This window comes from Simochromis diagramma, unplaced genomic scaffold (genome assembly GCF_900408965.1).
Source record: "Simochromis diagramma unplaced genomic scaffold, fSimDia1.1 OVJJ01000304.1, whole genome shotgun sequence".
NCBI lineage: Eukaryota > Metazoa > Chordata > Actinopteri > Cichliformes > Cichlidae > Simochromis > Simochromis diagramma.
Genome location: NW_024387030.1, coordinates 8,267,740 through 8,290,642, shown reverse-complemented (window position 1 = coordinate 8,290,642; position 22,903 = coordinate 8,267,740). Strand labels below are relative to the sequence as shown.

The following is a 22,903-nucleotide window of genomic DNA, read 5'->3' as shown; positions in this document are numbered from 1 at the left end:
TATACCTCAACCTTTTCTCACCATTTCTCCTCCCACACAGTGGTTTCTTCATAGTCAACCTTCCACTGAGACCATTTCTGATGAAGCTTCATTGAACAATGGTGGCTTATCTCTCTGTTCTTTGACACTTCTTTTTTTGTCCTGCTAGTAACAAAGTGTCTAAGGACGCTACCAGAGCAGTTGTATACTTTTACACGGTCACAAAAGACTGCTTTGCTGTACTTTTCACACACTCTGGAGGTCGGTCTTATTACTTCACTGGGCTTCATGCACTAAGTGATACAGTCATGTGGCAGCTTAATTCAAAGTTTGTGGTTATAAAAATGTTTTTAACCTATTTTCATATATGGATAAGCTTTCATCGTGGACCCACACATGAAATTTAGCCAGAACAAATAATCTGCTCACCTTCAAGGCCATTCATAACCTCGCTCCTTCTTACCTTTCTGACCTGTTAACCACCACTTGTTCTGCCCGTTCACTTCGTTCTTCTTCTTCTATCCAGCTTACTGTACCTTCCTTCCGCCTCACCACCATGGGAAGCAGAGCTTTCAGCTGCTCTGCTCCCAGGCTGTGGAACTCTCTGCCCCCAGAAATAAGAAACATTGGTTCTCTCCCCCAGTTTAAATCCCAACTCAAAACTCATCTGTTCAAATCTGCATATTCACTGTGAATCCACTGTTTGTTCATTTTATCTTGTGCTTTTATTTTATTGTTCTTATTCTGCCATTGTTTTACTAAGTGTTTTATCCTATTGTAAAGTGTCCTTGGGTGACTTGAAAGGCGCTCATAAATAAAATTTATTATTATTATAGAACGAATTTAATTTTTAAGCGTTTATTTTAACATATTTTTTATGGGTTTATAAACTCAAAAGACAAACAGATCTGCAGCGGTTGAAACATTTGGACGTTTTAATCCCGAATTAAGTGAATTAAAGAGCTCCCGATGTTTGATAGCACTGCTTTCTTTAATTATGTGGCATTTGGGATGTGGAATTAACTATTACAACGAGCTAGCTCTCAGTGTGAAGCTGTAATAACACGTGAAGCTGCCTGGTTGTAATTATGGAGGTTAAATGACGTTTGCAGTGAACATAAGTAGTTTGAACTTTTTATTAAAAAATCCCCTCGTATCGCAAACGACTACGGCTTTAAAGCGAAAGCAAATCAAAAGAGATAAAGCAATACAAAATAAATAAATAACTTTATTTTTTTGTACTGGAGCGTCTCCGTATTCAAACTAAGCCCTGTTTAAATTTCAACAACTGCATTCCTTCTCTTGTCTCCTTCAACAAACAGGAAACACTCGTCCTACAAAAAAATGACTGGCGCCCGATTTTAACCAATGACGTTCCACCACAACCTCCGCTCAGCCAATCGACGTAGAGAAGAAGGGCGGAACGTCCTGTAATGTGATGCAAATTCGACGGTCAAGCTTGTTAGTCCCACCTTTTTGTGTTTCCCGCACCGTCAATCAAAATAGAAAAAAAATCGACCCGAATTCGCCGATCAACACTGGCCCGCCTTTGATAAAATAATCATGTTCGGAGTTTAGTTGATCCGATAATCCCCCGGGTTACTACCACTCACGCTATGACTGGTACGTAAACGTTCAGCACATCGAAGCGTGCAGCTAATCGGTGAGTTTGTGAGAGCTGGAGCCGAGCGAGCTACGTCTTTTTATCTTTAGCTCTGCTGCTAACGAGCTCGATATGGTTAGCTGACTGAGCTAGCTGGCTAGCCACGGAGTTGACAAAGTAAACAGTCGAGCTCGGCCCCCCAAATTTCTTCAGAACCTCCGCTGCAAAGTAGAATTTCGCAGTCGGCTCCTTTTGGGACCGGAGAGTGGGGATGCTTTGCGGGCTTTTCTGGCAGGCAGGAGTTGAAGATTACAGAGTTTTGCTGAGTTTCCCCCTCTCTCCCTGCTAGCGCCAGAGCAGCCTCTGAAACAAGGAGAAATGGCGTCCGCGGACGTGGACAGCAGTCAAAGCGAGTTTCTGCAACCCGGCGGCGCCGCGGAAACACAGGTATCCGACATTTTCTAGCTCGTCTTTCTCGCTCGCTTTCGATTTCTCGGTTGTGTTTTGTTTTGGGAGCATGAAGTTCACAGGTTTTAACATTTTGATGGCATGGGGAGAAAGCCGTACACTTCCTGTGTTCCCCTCAATAACGGCCACCCACTTTACCCCTGTAAAACCCGCCCATAGTGGGTAGGACACTGAAGTCAGTCACTTGGGTCGGCTCGCTGGAAGATAGCCGGTGTACCTTGGGCTCGAAGGATGCAGGGGTGGGATAATGTAGCACGGATAGCGTCCATAATCAAAACAGTAGCTTGCAGTTGTGTTGTAATGGCCACCCATCCCCCACACCCTGCTCTCGGCTGTATCTGAGCCTGCTATCTTCACTCTGTATATGTGTATGTGTGCTGGTAGTGCTCACATCTTTCTTGTGACTTTAAATGCTGCATGATCTACTCCTGCCCGTGCTCCACTTGTTCCTTTCATGCATCTGCACAGTTTCTGAATCCAAACCTGATTGGTAGACAATAGCCAGACTGTGATCTAATCTGAAGCTGAGAGGAGTCACTGTCTCCCTGTTGGAAGTGTGATCTGTCCCTGTTAATGTGACTTTTGATTGTGCTCCCAGACGACAGATATGTCAGCCATTCAGCTGACGGGCTCAGATCGATGGGAGGTGTTGACTCCCGTATCGGCTGGGAAGGAAGACCAGGGAGTCGTTCACATTCCAAACTCGGGGATTATCACGTCCAACGGGCAGTACGTGCTTCCTATTGGGAGTATTCCCAGCCAGCCCATATATGTTACAGCAACCGGGAGTGAGGCTGCAGCAAATGGAGTGTCGGGCATTCAGTATCAGGTAAAAAAAAAAAGATGGACAAAGAAAAACATATAGATCAGAGCACTCCTGCATAGGTGATCAGCATGCTCAAAGCTGTCTCCCCCCCGCTCTGTCTTTCAGGTCATCCCTCAAATCCAAAATGCAGATGGGACAATTGCAGGATTCCCCACGCAGGGTTTGGATGACGGTACGGGGCAGATTCAGCTACTCCAAGATGGCAGCCAGGGCAGCATTGGAATCAGCTGTGCCACGACGGCAACCACAGATCTCTTGACACAGGCGGGGCAGGTTCAGTCGATCCAAGGCGTTTCGCTAGCTGGAGGTTCGGCGTACACGGGCACCATGCCTGTAGGGCTTCCTGGCAACATAACATTCGTCCCTATAAACAGTGTGGATCTGGAGTCGCTGGGGCTGACCGGAGCTCAGACGGTCCCCATCGCAACAGGAGTCACACCTGAAGGCCAGTTGATAATGAGCAGCCAGGCTCTCGACACCCAGAACCAGGACACCGGAGCCAAACAGTCGCTGGTCACTGTGAGTGACCCGAGCGCCAACCAAGAGCTCTACGTGCCAACGACCACAACCACTTCCTCTTCCAACTCCGCCCAGCTTCCTGAGACCATCGACGGCACAGGAGTTCTCACCCAGGCGACTGCCGTGTCCGCAGGCGTGTCTGATCTGTCGTCCTCGGAGAACTACAACTCCCATAACCACCTGCAGCAAATCCAGGTCAGCGTGTGTGGCTTTAGCAGCATGTCATGTGAATGTGTGTCATGCCCAATGGTCTCTGGAGACATTTGATTACAATTGAAATTATAAGTGAGCAATTTAATAAAATGAAGCAATCTCAAAAGGAAAAGTTTTTGGTCTGCACTAAAGCCATAAGTGGGGACAAGTAGGCCCTGGAATATCGTCATTCTTGAAGACTTATTTGTTGCAAGAGTTGACAGATTCCCAGCTTTAGTCATACTGTTGCCAGTTTAATGGGAAGGTTTTGCACAACAACCCCACAACACTTGGAAAACATTTGTTAATTAAAAAGATACTAAAGAAAATCTATAATAATAATAGTAATAATAATAACCTGTAAAGTAAACACAATTTAATAACTTTGTCGTTACTGGCAACAGAATGTGAAAAATGCCACCCAGCCCAAGTAATGAGGGGTTAAGCAGATTCTTCTAATCACCCCAAGGCCAATAATGTCTGTGAGGCACTGCTTTAAGGTGTGCATTTAAAGTTTACAAATTCCTCTTTATGTTTGTTGAAGTTTTTACTGTGACTGATGTGTATCGCAGAACATATTTTGGCCAAGACCACCTGGTGGTTCCTATGGAAACGCACCAAGAACCTGGGCTCGACTGAGGGCTGAAATCATGTTAAAAATGATTTAGCTGGCTAAAGTCATTTGATTGCACAATGTCTCTATTATTTCAGCACAGCGTGTCATGCTAGCAGTCAACTAAAGGACTTATGAAACTGTTACTCACAGCTGTCTGAATAATCAACATCCAACTGCAACACAAATGCATTCACAAAAATATTGTGGCCTCAACCCATATTTGGAAATTGTTTTTTAAATCACTGCACATGGACACATACTGATCACACTTTTCCTGTTCTTCCTGCTGATGGTTCCTCTCAGTCTGTTGCTGATATCCACTTTCTTTTCACTCGAAAAATGCAGTTCTTTGATTTGTCAGGCCATAAAAATGTAGCTTTGTGTACTTTCATCAGTTCTTCTTTAGATCAGAGCGCTGCAGTGCATCTCACATCTGTCTTTTTACAATTTTGGGGGGATAATTTCTAGTAGATGTGATTGACAAGAAGGCATCTGCACATGATACAAAGCAAAAGGGCCTAAAAGTGCACTGCTGATAATAGGTTTGGTTAATTTTTTCATGCGCTTGTGTTATTTGGGCCTTTACAGTGGAGAAACTGCGGTAATGTGCAGTTTCTCCACTGCAGAAAGTACTGCATTCAAAAAAGGAAACATATGAATTCTACTTTTTTGGCCCTTGTTTAAAAGTGTAATTTATTCCTGCAGGTGTCATCCTCCAATGCCACCACTATCTCACAGCCCATCTTGCAGCTGTCTGGGGACAGTCAGGCCCAGGTAGCCCAGGTGGCTCAGGGTCAGGACCTGACTGCAGGAGCAGGTCAGACTCTACAGAGCGTGCAGCTGGTCAACCCTGGGACCTTTCTCATCCAGGCCCAAACTGTCACTGCTACTGGACAGATCCAGTGGCAGACCTTCCAGGTAAGTTCAAGGGGCTGTTTTGCTCTTTCAGGTGAGCTTGCTTTGCCATAAGATTCCCAAAAACATCAGTTTTCTCTCTTAGGTTCAGGGTGTCCAGTCACTCCAAGGACTTCAGCTGCCCCAGGGTCAGGGCCAGGCCCAACAGTTGACTTTAGCCCCAGTCCAGACCCTTCCCCTGGGCCAGACAGGCCAGGTCAGCCTGCCCAACCTCCAAACAGTCACAGTTAACTCTGTAACACAAACTGGGGTCCAGTACTCACAGGGAGAGGATGCAAACAGTCCAGCAGGTACAGCCACGCATATATCACTCCTCATTTCATTCATTTAGTTAATCCCTTACAGCTTCTTAAATCTCCCTCTTTCATTCTGTTTTCCTCTGCTCAGGTATCCAGATAAAGGAAGAGCCAGACTCTGAGGAGTGGCAGCTGAGCGGGGATTCCACGCTGAACCCCAGCGACTTGAACAACCTGCGTGTTCAGATGGGAGACGAGGACATGGAGACGCCGAGCGGGGAGGGCAAAAGGCTCCGCAGAGTCGCCTGCACCTGCCCCAACTGCAAAGAGTCTGGAGGAAGGTGGGCCTCTGAGAACACACACACACACACACACACACACACACACACACACACACACACACACACACACACACACACACACGCCATGGATAACAGGAGGTGTAGGTGCTGAGCTCACCTTTGACCAGCAGAACAAAAAAGGAAACACTAGTAAATGCAAAGTTTGGAAAATGGAAGCACTTCACTTCCCTGATCCCTTTTATCTTCACTCTCCCTCGTTTCCACAGGGGTTCAGGTATGGGGAAGAAGAAGCAGCACATCTGCCACATCGCCGGCTGCGGCAAGGTTTACGGGAAGACATCCCACCTCCGAGCTCACCTGCGCTGGCACAGCGGCGAGAGACCCTTCGTCTGCAACTGGATGTTCTGTGGGAAGAGATTCACCAGGAGCGACGAGCTGCAGAGACACAGGAGGACGCACACAGGTGAGATCACCCGTCGACACGCTTTTTGTTTTGAAATTGAAAAAAAAAAAGAAGAAAGAATAACAACAAAGTAACAGTTTTATGGTCGGAGCTCATGTGGGGATCGCGTTGCCGTTACAATGTTACAGTTACAAAATGTTTTCATGTCTGCTGCTGCTGCTGTCCAGAGCTTTGGTTTGCGATCACGCAATGTTCAGCAAAGAGGTGTGAAACACGAAGGGGAAAAAAAAAAAAAGTGAGAAACCGACACTTCACAGCAGATCATCAGCGATATCAGTTTTATTTTATTTGTAGTTGAAATGAATTGAATCAGCTAATAAACACTTGAAATTACATCATTGTTCATCTGAGCAGTTAAGTAGCAGATAATATCAACTCAGCACGAAGCATTTTTATTAAATCATTTTAACGAGGCTGCCGTTGCTGTGATAAAGCCTGAGATGTAGACGGGGGCTGTGATGACAAACTTGTGATGTGTGCTTGTCCTTAATTGATACTTTGGGTTAAACGACAACTAGAGTCAGGCTCTGATTTCTTTAGAAATCTGACCCCATTACTGCGATCACATTTCTATCACAATGATGCAATATGTGACCGTCTGTCATTAATAAATCATTAGATCCATCAACAGTCTTCCAGCAGTATTAATGTAGAGGTGTAGCTGCTCAGTCTTGCTATCTTGGTAAAGCCTTTGGGTTCCTTTTTGGCTTTTATTTTGAAAACCCTCTAAGTCGGTGAGGGAGGAAACCAAAGTTTAGGATCTGATCCCAGATTTTGCATTGAGTCTTGGGTCATATGGTCACCTGCTCAACCAGGTGATGTCGTGAGTCTGAGTAGATGGTGATGAAGGCTCTTGCTCACGTGGGCCACCAAGAATCCAGTGGTCACGATGAGTGAGATCCACACTTCCTTTGAGGAGATGGAAGTTCAGTGTAGAATCAGATTAGAGATTTATGGTTTCAACATCACATATTTTTTAAGATGTATGGAAGAGAGGAAAGGTCACATGACCTCGACAAGGGCTTGCAAATCAAGTCGCGTTGCAATAAAGTTGCTCCGTAGCATCTTAGTGAGGTAAGGCAACTCATTAACGGCATCCCTATTGTCCAGTGTGCAGCGTCATCATCATGCTGTAGGGATGTTTTTCTTTCTTTTATTTGCTCAAAATCAAGATTCATGTCAACATGCTTTATATTGTGAGGTAAAGGCCCTAAAATGTTATGACTCTAAATTAATGTGATGCTGAAAACTATTTAACAGTTACACTAAGAAGAGGGTTTTGGAAAGGAAATGCTTAAAATGGGGTCCTGAGTAGGCTCGAGGGAGCCGTCCCCACTGCTAAGTGAAGGATCTGATGCTAGAAACAAGCGACAAAGTCTCCACATGCTCCAGTTCAGTTAGTTGCAGACAAAAATGTGCGTCGCCACTGATGTGTGCTTGTTGGACCCTGCAGGGGAGAAGAAGTTTGTGTGCTCAGAGTGCTCCAAGAGGTTCATGCGGAGCGACCACCTGGCCAAGCACATAAAGACTCACCAGAATAAAAAAGGCGGGGTGCCCCCCTCCACGTCTCCGCCCACCTCCGACGCCATCATCAACACGGACGGAACAACGCTCATCCTCCAGGCCACCAACGCTCACGACCTTGTAGCCAATCAGGAGATCCCCTTGCAGCTGGTCACAGTGGCGCCCAGCGAGGTCATGGAATGAGGGGGTGGGTGGGGGTTGATGTGGTGAGGTGGCTTTTTGAGAACTGGCCTATCAAAAGGGACCTCTTGGGCTTTTCTCTTCCCCTCTTCCCCCCCCCTTTCTTTTTTTTCCTTGTTTTGTTTTTTTACATATGAATATATACCTAAATGTATATGACAAATATATATATTTTAAGTAAGAGTTATCTTGACTTTCTGTTTGTTTTTTGCAGTCTTTTTATAGGCGGGCAAAAAGAAATAACATTAAAATGTGTTTGCTATGTACACACGCGCACACACACACACACACACACACACACGAAAACACACGAAAACACACATTAACACTCAAAACACGACATGAATACTCAACACGATGAAATGCCTTATTTTGTATTATACTCTTGTATAAAATGCTGGAGGTGCATGTTGGTTTTTTTGTTTGTTTTTAAAGAAAAAGCTTTGCAGATGATGTAACTGTAACGGGGGTAAATGTGTTTGTGAAATCGGACCGAGGGAAAAGGAAGCCGTGGAAACTCTCGGGGAGAGTCGTGACAAATCTGAGCGCCCTGTTTGAAGCGGCGCGGCGTCCACACCGCTGCCTTGATTTGTTTTTTTGTTTTGTTTTTTTTTAAAGTAGTTTTTAAATGTTTTTTGGAAATGTGCTGATTCGCTTTTTTCTTGAGAGTGAAAAAAATCCAGCAGTCTAGTACCACCCCTTCCCTTCACTGTCGTCGTGCTAAAGGTAACCAGCTGCTCACAGGGGCTTCGCGTTTGGCGTTACAGACTTTAGTAAGACGGCAAATCAGGTTATTTTCCAGCCCAGTCAGGGCAGCGGTGCTGATGTCACGCTGCGCGCTGCTCGACGCAGAGCACGGGCGCAGCTGGCTGGTCAGGTTAAGATGACAGTGCCACCATTAACCGGTTTGAAGTTTGCGTTTTTGCCTCAAGGACGAGGGGAGGGGAGGGGGAAACAAATGCAAGCAACTTCTTTCAGCATCAGTTTTCATGAGCACGCCGTCCGCTGTGCTTGTCAACATTTAAAGAAACACCACATCCTTTTTTTTTCCTTTGGGGGGGGGGGGTTAATTCTCATTATGTTTCAGTTCTCCACATCTCTTTGCTGGTCTGGGTGTCGTCTATGTTGAAGCCACACGATGATGGGAATCATAGGTTTTAAAGCGTTCTGGGTTATTGTTTGTTGGCTGCAGGAGGAGTCTGCACACACCAGTGTTGCCATGTGAAGAAAACGGATGCATCAAATCTGCCTCATTAAAGGCGGTTCTACTTTTTTTTTTTTTTTTCCTGCTTCTTTTTGTGTCATCACATTCCAGTTGCACGCCACGCGCTGTGGGATTCGTTTTGCAATAACCGCTCTGTTGGTAATTCTGGCCAGATGTCACTCAAGTGAAAAAGCAAAACAATCAATGCCATTGTTTGTGTGTTTTTATTTTTTATTTTAATTGATGTAATCCCTTTGTTTGTCCTCATCTTTGTAGCATTCATTTACATGTATATTATCTTATTTTCACATTGTTCATAGAAGCCATTAGTTAACTGAATTTTGTTGTATCAAAACCTTTATTTTAAGTGATTTTTTTTTTTTTTTTTTTTTTTTTTTTAAAGAATTGGTGTAAAAATTGAATGTTACCTTTTTGTAAAACCTTTTTTCAAATGGATCACAATAAAAGTCTGAAACCTTCCAGTAACAGGTTTTATGTGTCGGGGGCAGAAATGGGACGCCCTGCACCAAGAGAGTTACACTTTAGAGAGTATGCAGATGCTGATGGTTGATAGAGGTAAGATGACAGTAAACAATGGGGGAAAGGAAGAGACCAGCAGTGATGTGCAACGAGATCACAGTATGAATCACTGCTCTGGAAAAATTAGATCTGTAATATTAAACAGGCATTGTGGCAGATCCAGATGTTGCCATCAGGATCAGATCTGTTTTTAAGAAACTCAGCTGTGCATAATGTGAGAACAAGAACCATCACGACATGCTACATGTGTGAGGGGTCGTTTCCCAGTCTTATATGCAAAAAAGTACACTGTTAATATCCATACTGTCTTCATTACACTTCTAGCTGTGACATAATCACAGTGGAAACTTTAGTCTCACAGTAAATGCACCTAAGAGATAAATTTGATAATCCTAGGTGTTTTTCAGAAAGGCTGGTTTCTCATGTGGATTCAGATTGGTGCAAGGAAGTGACATCACTACTTTGTCATCCAGGAACTACCTACACAGTCTAGCCATTGGCCTGCATAATCAGTCTGATGATGCCATCCTGGTAACGCCAGCACAGCCTGTGGAGGTCTGTGTGACTGAAGGATATGAATCCCCCAGATCACCACTGACCCACTGCCAAACCTGTCATGCTGGATGATGTTGGAAGCAGTGAAACATTTGCCCAGCTTCTCCACACTCTTTCAGGCTCAGAGTGAATCTGCTCTCCACATGGGAGAACGGAGTCCCAGCGGCAGACCGGCCAGTTCTGGTGTTCTGTCAAGCTGCGCAGTGCTGGGGTGAAAAGGTCCCACAAAGGGACGTCAGGTCCTCACACCACCCTCGTGGACTCTGATTCAGACAGCCTGCACATGAATACCTTGCTGGAGGTCATGTTGTAGGGCTCTGGCCGTGCTCCTGTTCCTCCTTGTAGCTCCTCCACACTCTTGAGGCTGTGCTGGGAGACACAGCAAAGCTTCTTTTGACAGCAAGCATGGGCTGCAGGTACTGCCTCATGCTGCCAGATGTGACAAGGACACTAGGCAAAAACCAAAACTAGAGAAAAAGCAGTCACGGGGGCTACGGGGGCAGTCTGGTTGTTGCCTCTGATGTCACTTTGATTTGCACCAGAGCAGGTAATCTGGACTCACAGTGGTTCATGCTTCCTACCAGGACAGAATGATATCCCTGAAGTTTAACGAACTTGCTGTTATCATGTGATCCAATGTTTCCTTTTTCAGCAGTGTACTTATCTGGCTGCTAACTAGCTTTCTCACCAGGGTTACGTCACTAGGACGTAAATAGTTAAAGCAGAATATTGTTCAAGTAATCACATGTAAACAAAAATACACTGGACCACCCATTAATCGGAGTTTATTTAACAAAAATATCTGACAGCCGAAACAAGATGAAGATGACAAATCCATCGATGTTACCAAAGAACAGAAATCATTTTTGCTTTAAGCCAAATTTTTAAGGCTTCTCTTCCCTTTAGAGTATAACTTTGATCTGCTTCTGACTTTATGCTGCAACATCTGTACCTGAGAGTCACAGTGACAACAATCCTACTGATTTTGATGTTCATTTTCAGGTCAAACACCTGTGGGTGAGAGTTTACAGTGCTTCTCCTTGTTTTCTTTAAAATCACAGCCTTCACGTGAACTTGTATCTTTATGCAATCCAGAGAAAAACCAAAAAGCTTCAAATGAGCGAATGCAAAGTGTTCCCAGCACCAGATGTTTGACATACAGCAAATAAACACCAAAATGAACCAGCAATACCATTCTCTGAAGTCCTCCTCCCTTTGTGCTTCTACAAAAGCCAGAACCAGAATCCCAATCAGTGCAAACAGACTGACATCAATTACAGGGAGAAAAAAAATGCACGATTCGCTTCACAAAACACATCCTCACAGTTTGCACCCACACAGTCACCGAAACCTATAAAAGAACAAAAAACTGGACATTGTTTCAACCAGTCGGTCAGTCTGTCAGCAGTCCCCGAGGCAGGAGAGGAGCGTCGTTCTGAAGCAGACTCTTTAAACAGAGTCCAGTTCAGCGCCTCATCGTAGCGAGCGCCTCACAGCTCCGTGTGAGCATCTGGCAGAGGACAGAGGAGAGAGACGTTAGTCTGAGTGATTAGTGCGGAAAGCTGCGCGTATCGGTTTCTGCGAGCGAAGCGCACCTGTGTCCTGCTGCTTCGCCATGTGGTTCGCTCTGTCTTGGATTCTGGCCTGCAGGCGTTTGATCTCCTGGTCGTAGTCGGTCCACTCTGCCACGATCCTCACCGCAGCCTGCAGCTTGGGCTCTTTGGTCATCGGGTTGTTGCACTGATATTGGGAAAATGAGAAAAAAGACAAAACAGCTCATATCATAGTTCACATAATGTGGTTTGGTACAAAAACAGGATGCAGCATCAAAACTGATTTATGTCCACCTATAAAACGACTATTTAAAACCTTCATGGCAAGGCTGAGATGGTTTGGACATGTGCAGAGGAGGGATAGTGAATATTCTGGGCAAAAGATATTAAATATAAAACTGCCAGGCAGCAGGAAAATGAGAAAGCTTCATGAATGTAGAGGAGGACAGGCAGAGAGTTTGTGTGACCGAGGAGGATGCTAGGGACAGGGTGAGATGGAAGCAGATGATCTGCTGTGGTGGAAGAAGAAGGTGGTCTTATTTTTAATGTGAACTCATTCTTAAGCCTGCCTGCCCTCTAGTGGCTGTAAGGATACATGTGAATCTTTAGAAAACTGCCATCAATCCTCTGTAACTCTGACAAACTGTACAGAAAACAGTTAAATAAAAAGAAGCATTTTTTACCAGATCTATTGTTTTGGCGCTCTTCTTGGAGCTGTCATCACACCAGGTCTCACACCACAGCCACTCCTGAGGTAGAGACTTTATGGGCACCTGGTGGATCATGTTGTTTGGAAGATCCTGGAAAAAAATCAAATCATATAAACAAACAAACTAGTGAGAAAAAGTGCAGAGCTTAACTAAAAGCAGAGAAGGGAAAACTATTGTTAGGAAGGTTGAACCATCATGTACAAACAAGCATTAGAAGCAGCATCTGCTTCCCCTGTGTACTTTCACAGTTGGCTGTCTTTATGTTTTCTTTCAGCTGCGTAGTAATCAAGTTGCAATCACAGACTACAGTTTGTCCTGTCGCTGTGCTCAAGGACATCAGAGCCTGAAATGTAAAAGCTGCTGAACAATGCCGCAATCATAAAACCAGCGATGCGCTGTCGTGAAATCAGAAGCAGAGCAGAACATGACGAGTAAACACGAGCGGCGACAAGGAACAGACGCACGCTAACGCGAGGCTGCTCTAAAGTCTTCACTGAAAAACTGGAGAAGAGTGTTCAATCAATCTAAAAACATATGGCTGTTTTACATAAAACACGTGGCTCTGATGTCACGTGTACATAAAAACACGAATGTAGACAGTGAGTGAAGAGAGCGTCAGACCTGGTCGAGGTTGGAAAGGCTGTTGGGGTCTTGGCTGAGCCCCTGGTACTGTCCTCTGAGTCGATCTCCTGCAGCTATTTTCCTGAACTTCTTCAGATCGACGACGTACAGCGCGCTGCAAACGATGGTAACACATGAAAGTTGCAGGAAAGCATGTTTGCAGATAGTTGATGTTAAATGCTGCTGAAACTTGATTGCGACACTGGAGCTGAGCGATCAGTGTCTACCTGATGTGGTATTTGCGTCCAGCGAGGTGGCTCGCCCAGTATCCGGACTTCCAGAAGCGGTATCCGTCCATCTCCCTGCGGCTCTCGCAGAATGGAGTGTATCCGTACGGAGCTCCCTCCAGGTCGAAGTCACGCAGCTCCTTCAGGTCTGTGCGCACGATCTGAAGCAGAGGAGGAGGTGTGAACAGCTTAGCTGGCACAAAACAGTAAAAATAAAAAGTAGAGAACATATCTCACATAAAAAAAAGGAGTCTAGGAACTCATGTGGAGCAAAACTGAGTGTGCACTTCCAAACTTTTCTATAAAACTACTTCTAAACCTTTTAGTACTTCATGGCAGTCATGAGGAATATTATATTTAACAGGTTCTCTGAAGCTGACAGTTTCCTCCTTTACTGAATAGTAAAAGAACAAATATTTGGACAGATGCAGGATGAGTGACTGTGTTTGCACAGCTACATGTGAGCAAACCTGGTCAGCATCCACGAACAGGATCTTGTCGACGGCCAGAGGGAACAGCACGTCCAGGAAGAGGATCTTATAGCCCCAGATGATCCTCTGCTTCTCCGTCTGCTGGTGTAACCAGCGGGGCCACTTATACTGGACCAGCTCGTACTGGAAGCCGTATTCCTTCGCCATGTGGGGGATAAACTCCTGAAAGATGGTGACACACAGGAACAGAGCTGTCAGCATGTGCACCACCTCATAATTTTCCCCTTTGACAATATGGGGCCATAAATAATTCATAAACAGGCTGACAGCTGACCGACAACTGACCCCTGACAGATTTAATGAAAATGGACTCAAATATCGAAAATGCAAAATTAAATAAACACAATGTAAGACCAAACCCCCCCCCCCCAAAAAAAACAAACAAGACGGTAACTTCAACAGACAGCAAATCTGGCCTTGCTATGCTGCTCTATGAGGTCGTAGAAGGACACAAACTGCTCCCAGCCAATTGGCAAAGATCAGGCTATGTGATGGTTAGAGACATTATTGCACGGACCAATCAGTAATGGCCTAAAGCATTTCAAACTTCACTGTTCTTCTGGACTTCAGAAAACTCTTACATCTGTAACATTGAAACTAAGAGTGGTAAGCTAAGTGAAACGCAGTCATTCTGTGGTTGAATAGTTGCTCTAAATGTTGAGTTTTGTGTTGTTTACGTAGGATTTCTAGAAATTAGTGAAATATGTGGCATGACAGATGATTTTGTAGGACAGCAGAAATCAAAAGTAAAGTGAATGCCACATGTTTGTATAAAATTGTGCAGTAATCTACTGAGGAACGAAACTCATTCATAGAAATTTTCAAGTGAAATAAGTATGATTACACTCAGTTTTAGCAGATTTTATTATTCTTAAATTGTTTATATATATTGATGTTTATTTTTAACTAAATCTTATTTATGGTAACAGTGATCTACCAATTTAATATTTGTGATGTATTTAATTTTCACTGAATTACTTTTTGTTGAATTCACATTTATTATGACAATATGTTTTCTACACTTTGTTGTTACTGTTTTTGGCTCAATATTGACTTAAAAATAATCTCTTTTCCTATTGCAGCCGTCTGCTTGGTTCTTTTATTGAAAGAAGGCTGTTGTTGTGCCGTGCTACAGAAATAACACAAGCTGCTCGATTCAGTGTTTATGAATGGGCTTAAATCTTTGAAGACTAGTATAAATGTTTGGTGCAGTCACATCAAAGCCACATTAGATAGATCGGACACAGAAGTGTAATTCACATTTTAAACCGTCTACGGGTGAAATAACCGCTGGCGATGCCCAATGCCCGGGACCTGACAAACTTTTCTAAGCTTCCGGGCGAGCAATTGAAGCAACAACCAATGAGAGAGCAGGATACCGCTGACTGACACATGACCCGACAACCAGAGCCTGGAACTTCCACAAGGGATCAGCCGTCAGCTTCAGAGTGATATTCAATAACACTCCGGTGGTTTCACCGCTAACAAATGGGTTTCAGGTGTGACGCCTTGTGGGCACAAAAAATGTCCAGTTAGTGCTTCTCAAACGTTCACTGCTGTGTGTCACATGTGAGTAACTTCAGACAACTTCCTGACCCAATTTTCCTGAAATAGTCCAGAGGTCATGTATGAAAACAGCGTCAGTGAGGTGGTTGTTACATTTCTTCACACTAGCTGCACTCGGCAGCGTTAGGAAGGTTTAGTCTGCTTTTATGGTGAGAACATAAGAGAAATGCTCCTTTGGGCCTATTCTGTCAGAGTACTGTACCGTGGGTGTACTGTGCTTTAAACAAATAACTTGTTTTCTAGTGAAATACTAAGTACATCCCACATTTCTCTGTTTTCCTGCAAGCAAAGGTTGTTACGCTCGTGTTAAAACATGCAATACATTCAGCATCCTATCCACTAAACTGCAGCACCTTCAGAAGCCAACAGTATCTCCCACACAAATTATTTTTAGACATAAAAACGAAAGAATATTTAAAAGAAAAATCAGGGAGTAATCCGATCCCTGCTGCACGTTTCTGCTTGAGCTTCACATCGATGTTGGACAGAGAAAAAGCTGCAGCCATTGGAGAAGATTTCCACATCAGTGACGAGATGCCAGCTGAGTTTTAAAGTAACACCAGAGTAAAAAATAAAATAAAATAAAGTAAAATCCTACCTTAAAAGTGGGAGACAAGTAGTTCTTGAGGAACCAGAACTTGACGGGAGTTTTGGTGTGCTTTAGAACTGACAGCATCATGATTCTGAGAGAGAAGGAGGACAGTAAAGTAAAAAGACTGGTGGCAACAGAACTGGGAAGAAAAAGACTCTAAAATCAAAAGTATAAGGAAGAAGCAGGGATGTTCGCTTTCAAGGATTTTTGGCTGACACAACAATCCCCTTTCTTTGCCCGGTCACATCTCTGACACCCACCTGAGGAACCTCTCGTACAGATGCCCCGAGGCCACAGAGAAGATGTTGATCGTATCTTCCTTGTCCTGCTTAGGCTCTTCAGTCTTGCCTCCACCCGTGAAACCTCTGAAAGACAAAATGAAAAGTGATTATTTGACAGTTTTGAACATCTGAAAATTAAAAATGAGATCACTGTTTTGAGCTGCACCTGGTCAGAGAATTCCAGAAACCAGTGTCGTTCTCCTCCGTCCCATCACTCAGCAGCTCCTCGCTGAACTTGTCTGGCTTCTTTTGAACCTGATCAACACACAATCATAACTCAGTCAGTCACAACATACTGTGGGAGGAGAAAAGAAGAAAATCAATTATTCTGTTTAAAATATGAATCAAATATCATATGACGTGGTTTTGATTCAGGACTGAAACTTACACAAAACATTAGTGGTTGAGTTTTTACTCCGACTTAAATTTTGTATTGGCTTTAAGATCACACGAGAGCGCATGTTCACATATTGCCACGAGTTCAAGAGTGCAATTCTCTAAATATTAAGTCAAAGTGCTTCAGGTGATTGCTTTCTTACACAGCTTTGCTCTTTGGGCACATTATCAAAGCTAATGCTAAGCTAATGCTGCGGCGATGTTGCCTTCAAAAACACGAGTAATTCACCGAGTCTCAGGACCCTCAGATTCTGGGAGCAGAGCTACAGACATGGGGTGGATACTGGGCCAGATGTCATATTTATGAAAGACTTTCACAGTAGTTTAGTCACAAAAGCTTTTCATCTTTTTATCTTAAATTTTGGAAATAGAATAGTAGACAACAGACAAGTATCGTCTCTTGTTTGTGCTGTTGTTGGTTCACCAATTAGCCACAGAGAAGAGCTAACAACAAAGAGCTGAAGTGATAAACAATGAAGTTTCCAAGATAGTCACTGTCTGTACTTTTCATGCTGCATCTTCCCTCTCGGTCACGGCAGGTTTAGCGCCTGCTTCTGCCAGAAGTTACTTCCTGTTAAAGGGGTTTTTTTCATTCCCACTGTCACCAAGCGCTTGCTCATAGGGAGTCGTCTAATATTGTTGAGTCTTTAGATTATAATATGAAGTGCCTGTCGCTCCCTTCCCCTCCCAGCCCACTTGTCAACCAATTAGCATTCAACCTACACAAAGCATCAACCACACCTATTGTTGAAAACCTCTCTCCTGCAAAAACCTCCACTCATAGACACAACAGCAGGTCAACAACCTGAGAGAATAAAAGCTGACAGCATAGTTGGATTTTACCTATATTTTTGCATAGGAGATGAGACTGTATTTACCACACAGGGGTCAAGGGGCATAAGCAAGACCTGGAGTGAAGACATTGTTCACTCTGGCAGCCAACATTACAAAAACTGGCATGCGTTGCTTGTGGCTAACCTTTAGAGTAAGCACAGTGAGGGAATAAAGGTCGACTGTGAGGCAGCTGCTCCTTCTTTGAGGAAGGGCCAAACAAGCTGTTTGGTGGGCATTATGGAAATGTGTTACACAGTGATGTAGATGAATGGTGGAAGACAATTTTAAAGCATACTTTTGCAACTTCTCAGAATTTTTGAGAAGACGAACACAAACAAAACACTATAAATCCCACTAAAGCCCAAAACTTATAATATGGGCTTTTTAATGTGAAAAACAAAGAGGTGAGAGAAGCTTAATGTGTATGTGCTTTTGTCTGTAGTTGAAAAATGCACTGGCACGTGGGCACATCTGTCATATGCAAATACCGCTTCAAAGTCTGATTTTACTTTAGTCATCTTTGCACAAATTACATATTTATTCAGCTCAAAATGGCTCAGTTCAGACTGCAGTTTCTGCTTCTCGTTAAAATTTATGAGAAACCTGAGAAATTGAGCAGTCTGGATATTCTGCTCACCAACTTTCCATCCTGGATTTATCCAGCTAACAGTGCTGAAGGGCAGATTCCTGCCATTGCTTCTGTGCTTTTGTGCCAGAAAGACGTCACACTGCATTGCAAGTGAACCGACCTTGACTTTAATGATTCTGCTCTTGAAATTGTTCAGCACGACTACAATGTCGTCCGAGTCCGCCGGAGAGTCTGTGCCGTCATGGCTGCAACAGAAGAAAGAAATGATAATGAAAACATTAGAAGAGAGATTTTCAGATTAATTTATAAAACCAGGAGCAAAGAGGAGTGGCTGACATTTCATTTATGTGACAGAATATAGCCAATTCTGCACATTATTACCTGTAAATCTTGTAGATTTCATCAGAGCGCCCTTTCCTTAGCTTCAGGATCCAGGCGCCTGGGTTGGCTTTGAGCTGAAAGTAACCCTGCAGAGCAGAACAAAGGAGATTTACAATTTCAGGCTGAGAGAATATTAATGTCTAGGAAAGTAAAAAATAAGTTATTTATCAAGTAGAAAAGCATTAAAGTATAACAAATCAAAGCTGTGTTATAGAGAGGGTCGTGCTTTGAAGCGATTACCAGGTTTGCCATGACGATAGTGTCCACGATGACGGGCTCAGACTCTGTTCCCAGGGTGAACTGAAGGCCACGTGGAGGCTGACCCGAACTGACGTCAAAACAATGGCCCTCCAACAAAAGGTGCTCCAGCTCATACTCTGCTGCTACAATATTCTCCACCTGCAAACACGGAAGCACAGCCAAGGAAAGTTTACTTCATGCAGCCCGATATCAGCGTCCAGGGGCTCCACAGGCACACATTAATAATGGTTCCCAAATTAGCTGAAGGTCTCCATGAGGACTGGACTCCAAAATGTTCAATATATAAGCTACTTATATTATCTATATGTTGTCCAGCCAGGCGAGTTACTGAAACAGCAAAATTAAAGAATTAAAAACAAACAAACAAGCGACCCTGCCTAAAAACAGATGTACTGCTGTACCTCCTGCAGGTAAATGTTGTCCAGATCATATCGAGTGTGCACAGACTCAACCATCCAGCTCTCGGGAGTGTTGAGGTTTAGAGTGAAGAGTGGAGACTGGGGCATGTCCAGGAACTTTGCTATAGGCCCAGGAGAGAAACTACCATCAGCCTGAAACGCCACCTCTGGCTCTAGGACGTAACGATAAAAACTGGAAGACAAACACACAAGCAGAAAGCAGGTGAACTTTTATATGGTGGAGGAGTCTTTACACCACGTCCTGCCTGCTTTAACAGAACAATCCTGACTTATAGTAAGTGCCATATGCACATGAAGCAACATCAAAAGATTCAGGAACGGTAACAACTTGTTAGCAGATGTCCATATTATTATAAACCTGCATAATAATATGATATTTGATGATTCTGTACTTTAACTAAAGGATAAATGAAAAGTGATGTGGGAGAGGAAATAGAAAGACCATCAAGGTGTTACCAGGATGTACAATTTCAGCATGGAGTACAGAAACTGCTTGTTTTCTCACCTCTTCAGGGGCATTTCTGACAGCTTTGACTGGCAGTTCATGAAGACACGCAGGTTGACGTTTACCAGCTGCTTTATAACCTGCAGGAGGCGCGGAGAGAAAAGGTGTTACACAGAACAAAAACAGACCACGTTGGAAATAAATCAACTGGACATGCAAGCATGATGGATCACAAATTCAAAGGAGTTATCACAGATAACCTACCAGAAGAAGAGGAGCAAGTTTCTGAGCTTCTCTGGTTACTGGATCTACCACGGCAACAACATCAAAATATACATCTCCCTCTTTGGGACGAATCTTCACAGCACTGCCAACAAACAGCAAATCAACGAGAAAATCAAGCAAACAAAACATATTTAAGATCCTCCTGCTTTCTCCAGAAAGAAAAGCAAACAAAAAAACTTTAACCGACCTCTTCAAGGTCTCCCTTCTGAAATAAACCATCAAATCACCCTTGTGAAGTACTCACTTTTTAAACCTCTCAACTCAATAAAGAAATCTTGCTCATCTGATTTATACACAGCTGTACCTGTAGCGGTCATCTGCAAAGCCATACTCCACACGGGCTTCTCCTTTAGGCTGAGACGAAAGCAAAGCGTCCACCTTCATCACAAGGTCGCTGGCCCTGAGAGAAATGAAGTGTTAGCGCGACAAGAAAAGTTCATCTGTAAACTTCTTCTTAGAGGAGCCTGAAAATACCTGTCCTCCTCGATTCCAAAATTCTGAACTTTGCTTTTGATGCGCTCTCCAGAAGTCTTTAAGATGATGCTCTCCAAAAGCAGGAAGTCGTCCTGGTTAAACACCTCCGCCTCCTCCAGCGGACCTATGATCTGTCAAGAAGAAAACAAAAATACTGACTGAATAACTACAGCAAATGTGGGTAGATGGACATTTTTGAAATCAATATAAGCTATATTTGAACCTATACAACATCTAGGGCAGGTTTAAAATTTCTGACTCACTCTTCCGTTGCTGATAACTGCTCTTTGTCCTTTCTTCAGTTTGAGCACATCTCGACAGTAAGCAGCGTGGGAAAGCAGGAAGTTGAACTTGGGAGCCTCATACGCACTTTTAAACAGTGACAAATCCATACCCTGAAGAAAAAAACATAGATATTTTTGTAGGCAGCTGACAAAAGGACAAATTAGGAGTAAAAAAACTAGGATGGCTTAGTGCCTTTGCACTAAGCCATGATCCTGTTTAGATTCTGTGTGTAACCCTCTCACCCCGACAGCGAACTCGCCGACGTCGACACCCTTCTGCAGGGCCGCAGCGGTCTCTTCTTTAGCCATCTTTGTGATGAAGTTCTTGGCATTATTGGCAGTTTGTGTCTGCATGGCGGTCCAGATTGCTCTGGTGACGCGGGTCGTCTCAGCAGACACGTCAGCTGACGGGTTGTTGATCATCCCCAGTCGGACGTTGTTGCTGGTTTTCTGTTGTACAAGAGGGGAGAGATGGTAAGCTTCTGCAGGCTTTAATGTTCTGACCGTCTATAAGCCAAACTCCACATGAGTATCACTGTAAAGGAAACTATGATCCACAGAGTGGACAGTCTCAGTTTTAAAACTGGTTCACCTCTTTTTAACAAGCATGTGCATTTATTTGGTTAATGTCACAGACCACGTTTCATTGCTTTGCGTCCGTGTTTGTCTTTGTGCGAAGGAACACAATTACTTTTTGGCATTCTGCCTTTTTGCTTTTCTCTCCTTCAAGTTCTACAACAATAAAGTCATCACTCTTGTGTCTGCACGCAACGATGCTATAGCGAGCTGCACATTAGCCTAGCTGTGTATAAAAGTCTGCAGCAGCCACAGGCTGCAGAATAAAAACATCAAGTAGTAGCTTTATGTGGTGGTTAGGTCACATATCCTTTGTGAAAAAGCAACTTTTGGAAGGTATCAGAATTTGTTTTATACAGTTTACTTGACATCAAAAATTGTATAACAATTATTTTAAACACAGCTCATTTCATACCATGTGTTTGATGGCGTCATAAAGGAGCTGGCGTCCTGAGGGTTTGTCAAAATCTCCCACTACCCAGAAAGTCACAGGACGAATGTAGGCATCATCTGACAACCACAGAAGAAGAAAGACATGAGGTAAGAATAAACAACCACAGTTGTGCTACAGATCAACTTCAGTGGTATTAATGGTGTTGGCAAACAAAGATAATACACTCACTGGCCACTTTGTTAGGTACGCCTGTTCACGGTTCATTAAGATCAAATTTATTTATAGCCCAATATCACATATAGAAGTTCAAACAGCTTCACATAAAAACATCAAGGATCAAGGTCACTTATATCTAAAAAAAACAAACAAGCAAGCAACTCATCAGAAATACACACACACACACACACACACACACACACACACACACACACACACACACACACACACACACACACACACACACACACACACACACACACACAGCGTCATTTACCAAACAGACCATAGGAATAGAGAAGAAAGGTCATTTAAGTGACTTTAGCCATGGGATAGTTGGTAGTGTCAGACATACTGGTATGAGAGTTTCAGAATCTGCTGATCTACTGGGATTTAGAGAATGTAGTCAGAAAAAGAAAATACTCAATAAGCTGCAAATTTCTAGGTGAAAATGCCTTGTTGATGCCAGACGTTGTTGGAGAATAGCCAGATAGGGTAACAGTAACTCAAAAAACCAAGTATGCACTATGCAGAACAGATTCTCTGAATGCACAACATGTTGAACCTTGAAGCATATGTGCTACAGCAGTGGAACACCACACCGAGTGCCACTCCTGTCAGCTAAGAACAGAAGCTACGCCCAATGAATCAGGATGTTGCACAGCTCAAATCATCTCAAACTGGTTTCTTGAACATCACATGACCGCTCTACTCAAATGAGCTCAATCCAATAGATCACCTGTTTGATGCCATCGTGTTGATATGAACCAAAAACCTCTGAGACTCACTTCCAGCACGTACAAACAATTAAGACAGCTCTGAAGGAACCAGCACTATCACGCTGTACCTAATAAAGTGACCACTGAGTGCTAAAGTGCTGCACTCTGCTCCAAATTTTGCTTCCTTATCACACCGTTCAAACTTTTCATGCAGTTTCTTTGAAATCATACTGGGTGAACTATCATGCTCTCCCACTGGAACAAACAACGTTATAGTGAGCAGTTACATAAACACATTTTAGTACTCAAGCTTGGAGACTGGTGCACAATTATCACATGCATAATTATTAGTCATTTGTGTCCTTTGAGAACTGAACACAGATGGAGGAGTGGTGGTGGATTCACAAACACGGTGCCAACAATGTCGTTAACAGAAAACTGAAAAAAAGAGCAAGTGAGTAGGAGGG

At 43.6% G+C, this 22,903-nt stretch overlaps 2 protein-coding genes across 7 annotated transcripts in view; one reads left to right on the top strand and one right to left on the bottom strand.

The window, feature by feature from the left end:
• Positions 1-1,295: 1,295 nt before the first annotated feature.
• LOC120740198 (transcription factor Sp3-like) lies at positions 1,296-9,507 on the top strand. 4 transcript variants are annotated; one of them, XM_040042371.1, is made up of 9 exons: positions 1,297-1,602; positions 1,932-2,029; positions 2,649-2,879; positions 2,982-3,590; positions 4,909-5,121; positions 5,204-5,408; positions 5,506-5,695; positions 5,923-6,119; positions 7,573-9,507. In XM_040042371.1, exons 1-9 carry the CDS (start codon positions 1,596-1,598, stop codon positions 7,824-7,826), a joined length of 2,004 nt encoding a protein of 667 aa, XP_039898305.1. In that variant the 5' UTR covers positions 1,297-1,595; the 3' UTR covers positions 7,827-9,507. The 4 variants fall into 4 exon arrangements, with proteins under 4 accessions (XP_039898308.1, XP_039898307.1, XP_039898305.1 ...); XM_040042372.1 differs by having other exon boundaries at positions 1,297-1,642; positions 7,573-7,826; XM_040042374.1 differs by lacking the exon at positions 1,932-2,029 and having other exon boundaries at positions 1,296-1,602; positions 7,573-7,826.
• A 1,383-nt stretch (positions 9,508-10,890) lies between these two features.
• Positions 10,891-22,903, bottom strand: part of uggt1 (UDP-glucose glycoprotein glucosyltransferase 1) — a 30,465-nt gene continuing 18,452 nt past the window's right edge. For all 3 annotated transcript variants that reach the window (XM_040042368.1, XM_040042369.1, XM_040042370.1), the window contains 20 exons: positions 21,523-21,617; positions 20,775-20,981; positions 20,511-20,642; positions 20,248-20,378; positions 20,078-20,173; positions 19,753-19,855; positions 19,549-19,628; positions 19,026-19,215; positions 18,604-18,762; positions 18,364-18,449; positions 18,143-18,227; positions 16,330-16,418; positions 16,143-16,247; positions 15,889-15,973; positions 13,704-13,886; positions 13,234-13,394; positions 13,007-13,121; positions 12,359-12,475; positions 11,718-11,862; positions 10,891-11,632 (listed from right to left, as the gene is read on the bottom strand). In XM_040042368.1, the coding sequence (XP_039898302.1) occupies positions 11,613-11,632; positions 11,718-11,862; positions 12,359-12,475; positions 13,007-13,121; positions 13,234-13,394; positions 13,704-13,886; positions 15,889-15,973; positions 16,143-16,247; positions 16,330-16,418; positions 18,143-18,227; positions 18,364-18,449; positions 18,604-18,762; positions 19,026-19,215; positions 19,549-19,628; positions 19,753-19,855; positions 20,078-20,173; positions 20,248-20,378; positions 20,511-20,642; positions 20,775-20,981; positions 21,523-21,617 (2,384 nt within the window). In that variant the 3' untranslated portion in view covers positions 10,891-11,612. The remainder of the gene's footprint in view (positions 11,633-11,717; positions 11,863-12,358; positions 12,476-13,006; positions 13,122-13,233; positions 13,395-13,703; positions 13,887-15,888; positions 15,974-16,142; positions 16,248-16,329; positions 16,419-18,142; positions 18,228-18,363; positions 18,450-18,603; positions 18,763-19,025; positions 19,216-19,548; positions 19,629-19,752; positions 19,856-20,077; positions 20,174-20,247; positions 20,379-20,510; positions 20,643-20,774; positions 20,982-21,522; positions 21,618-22,903) is intronic.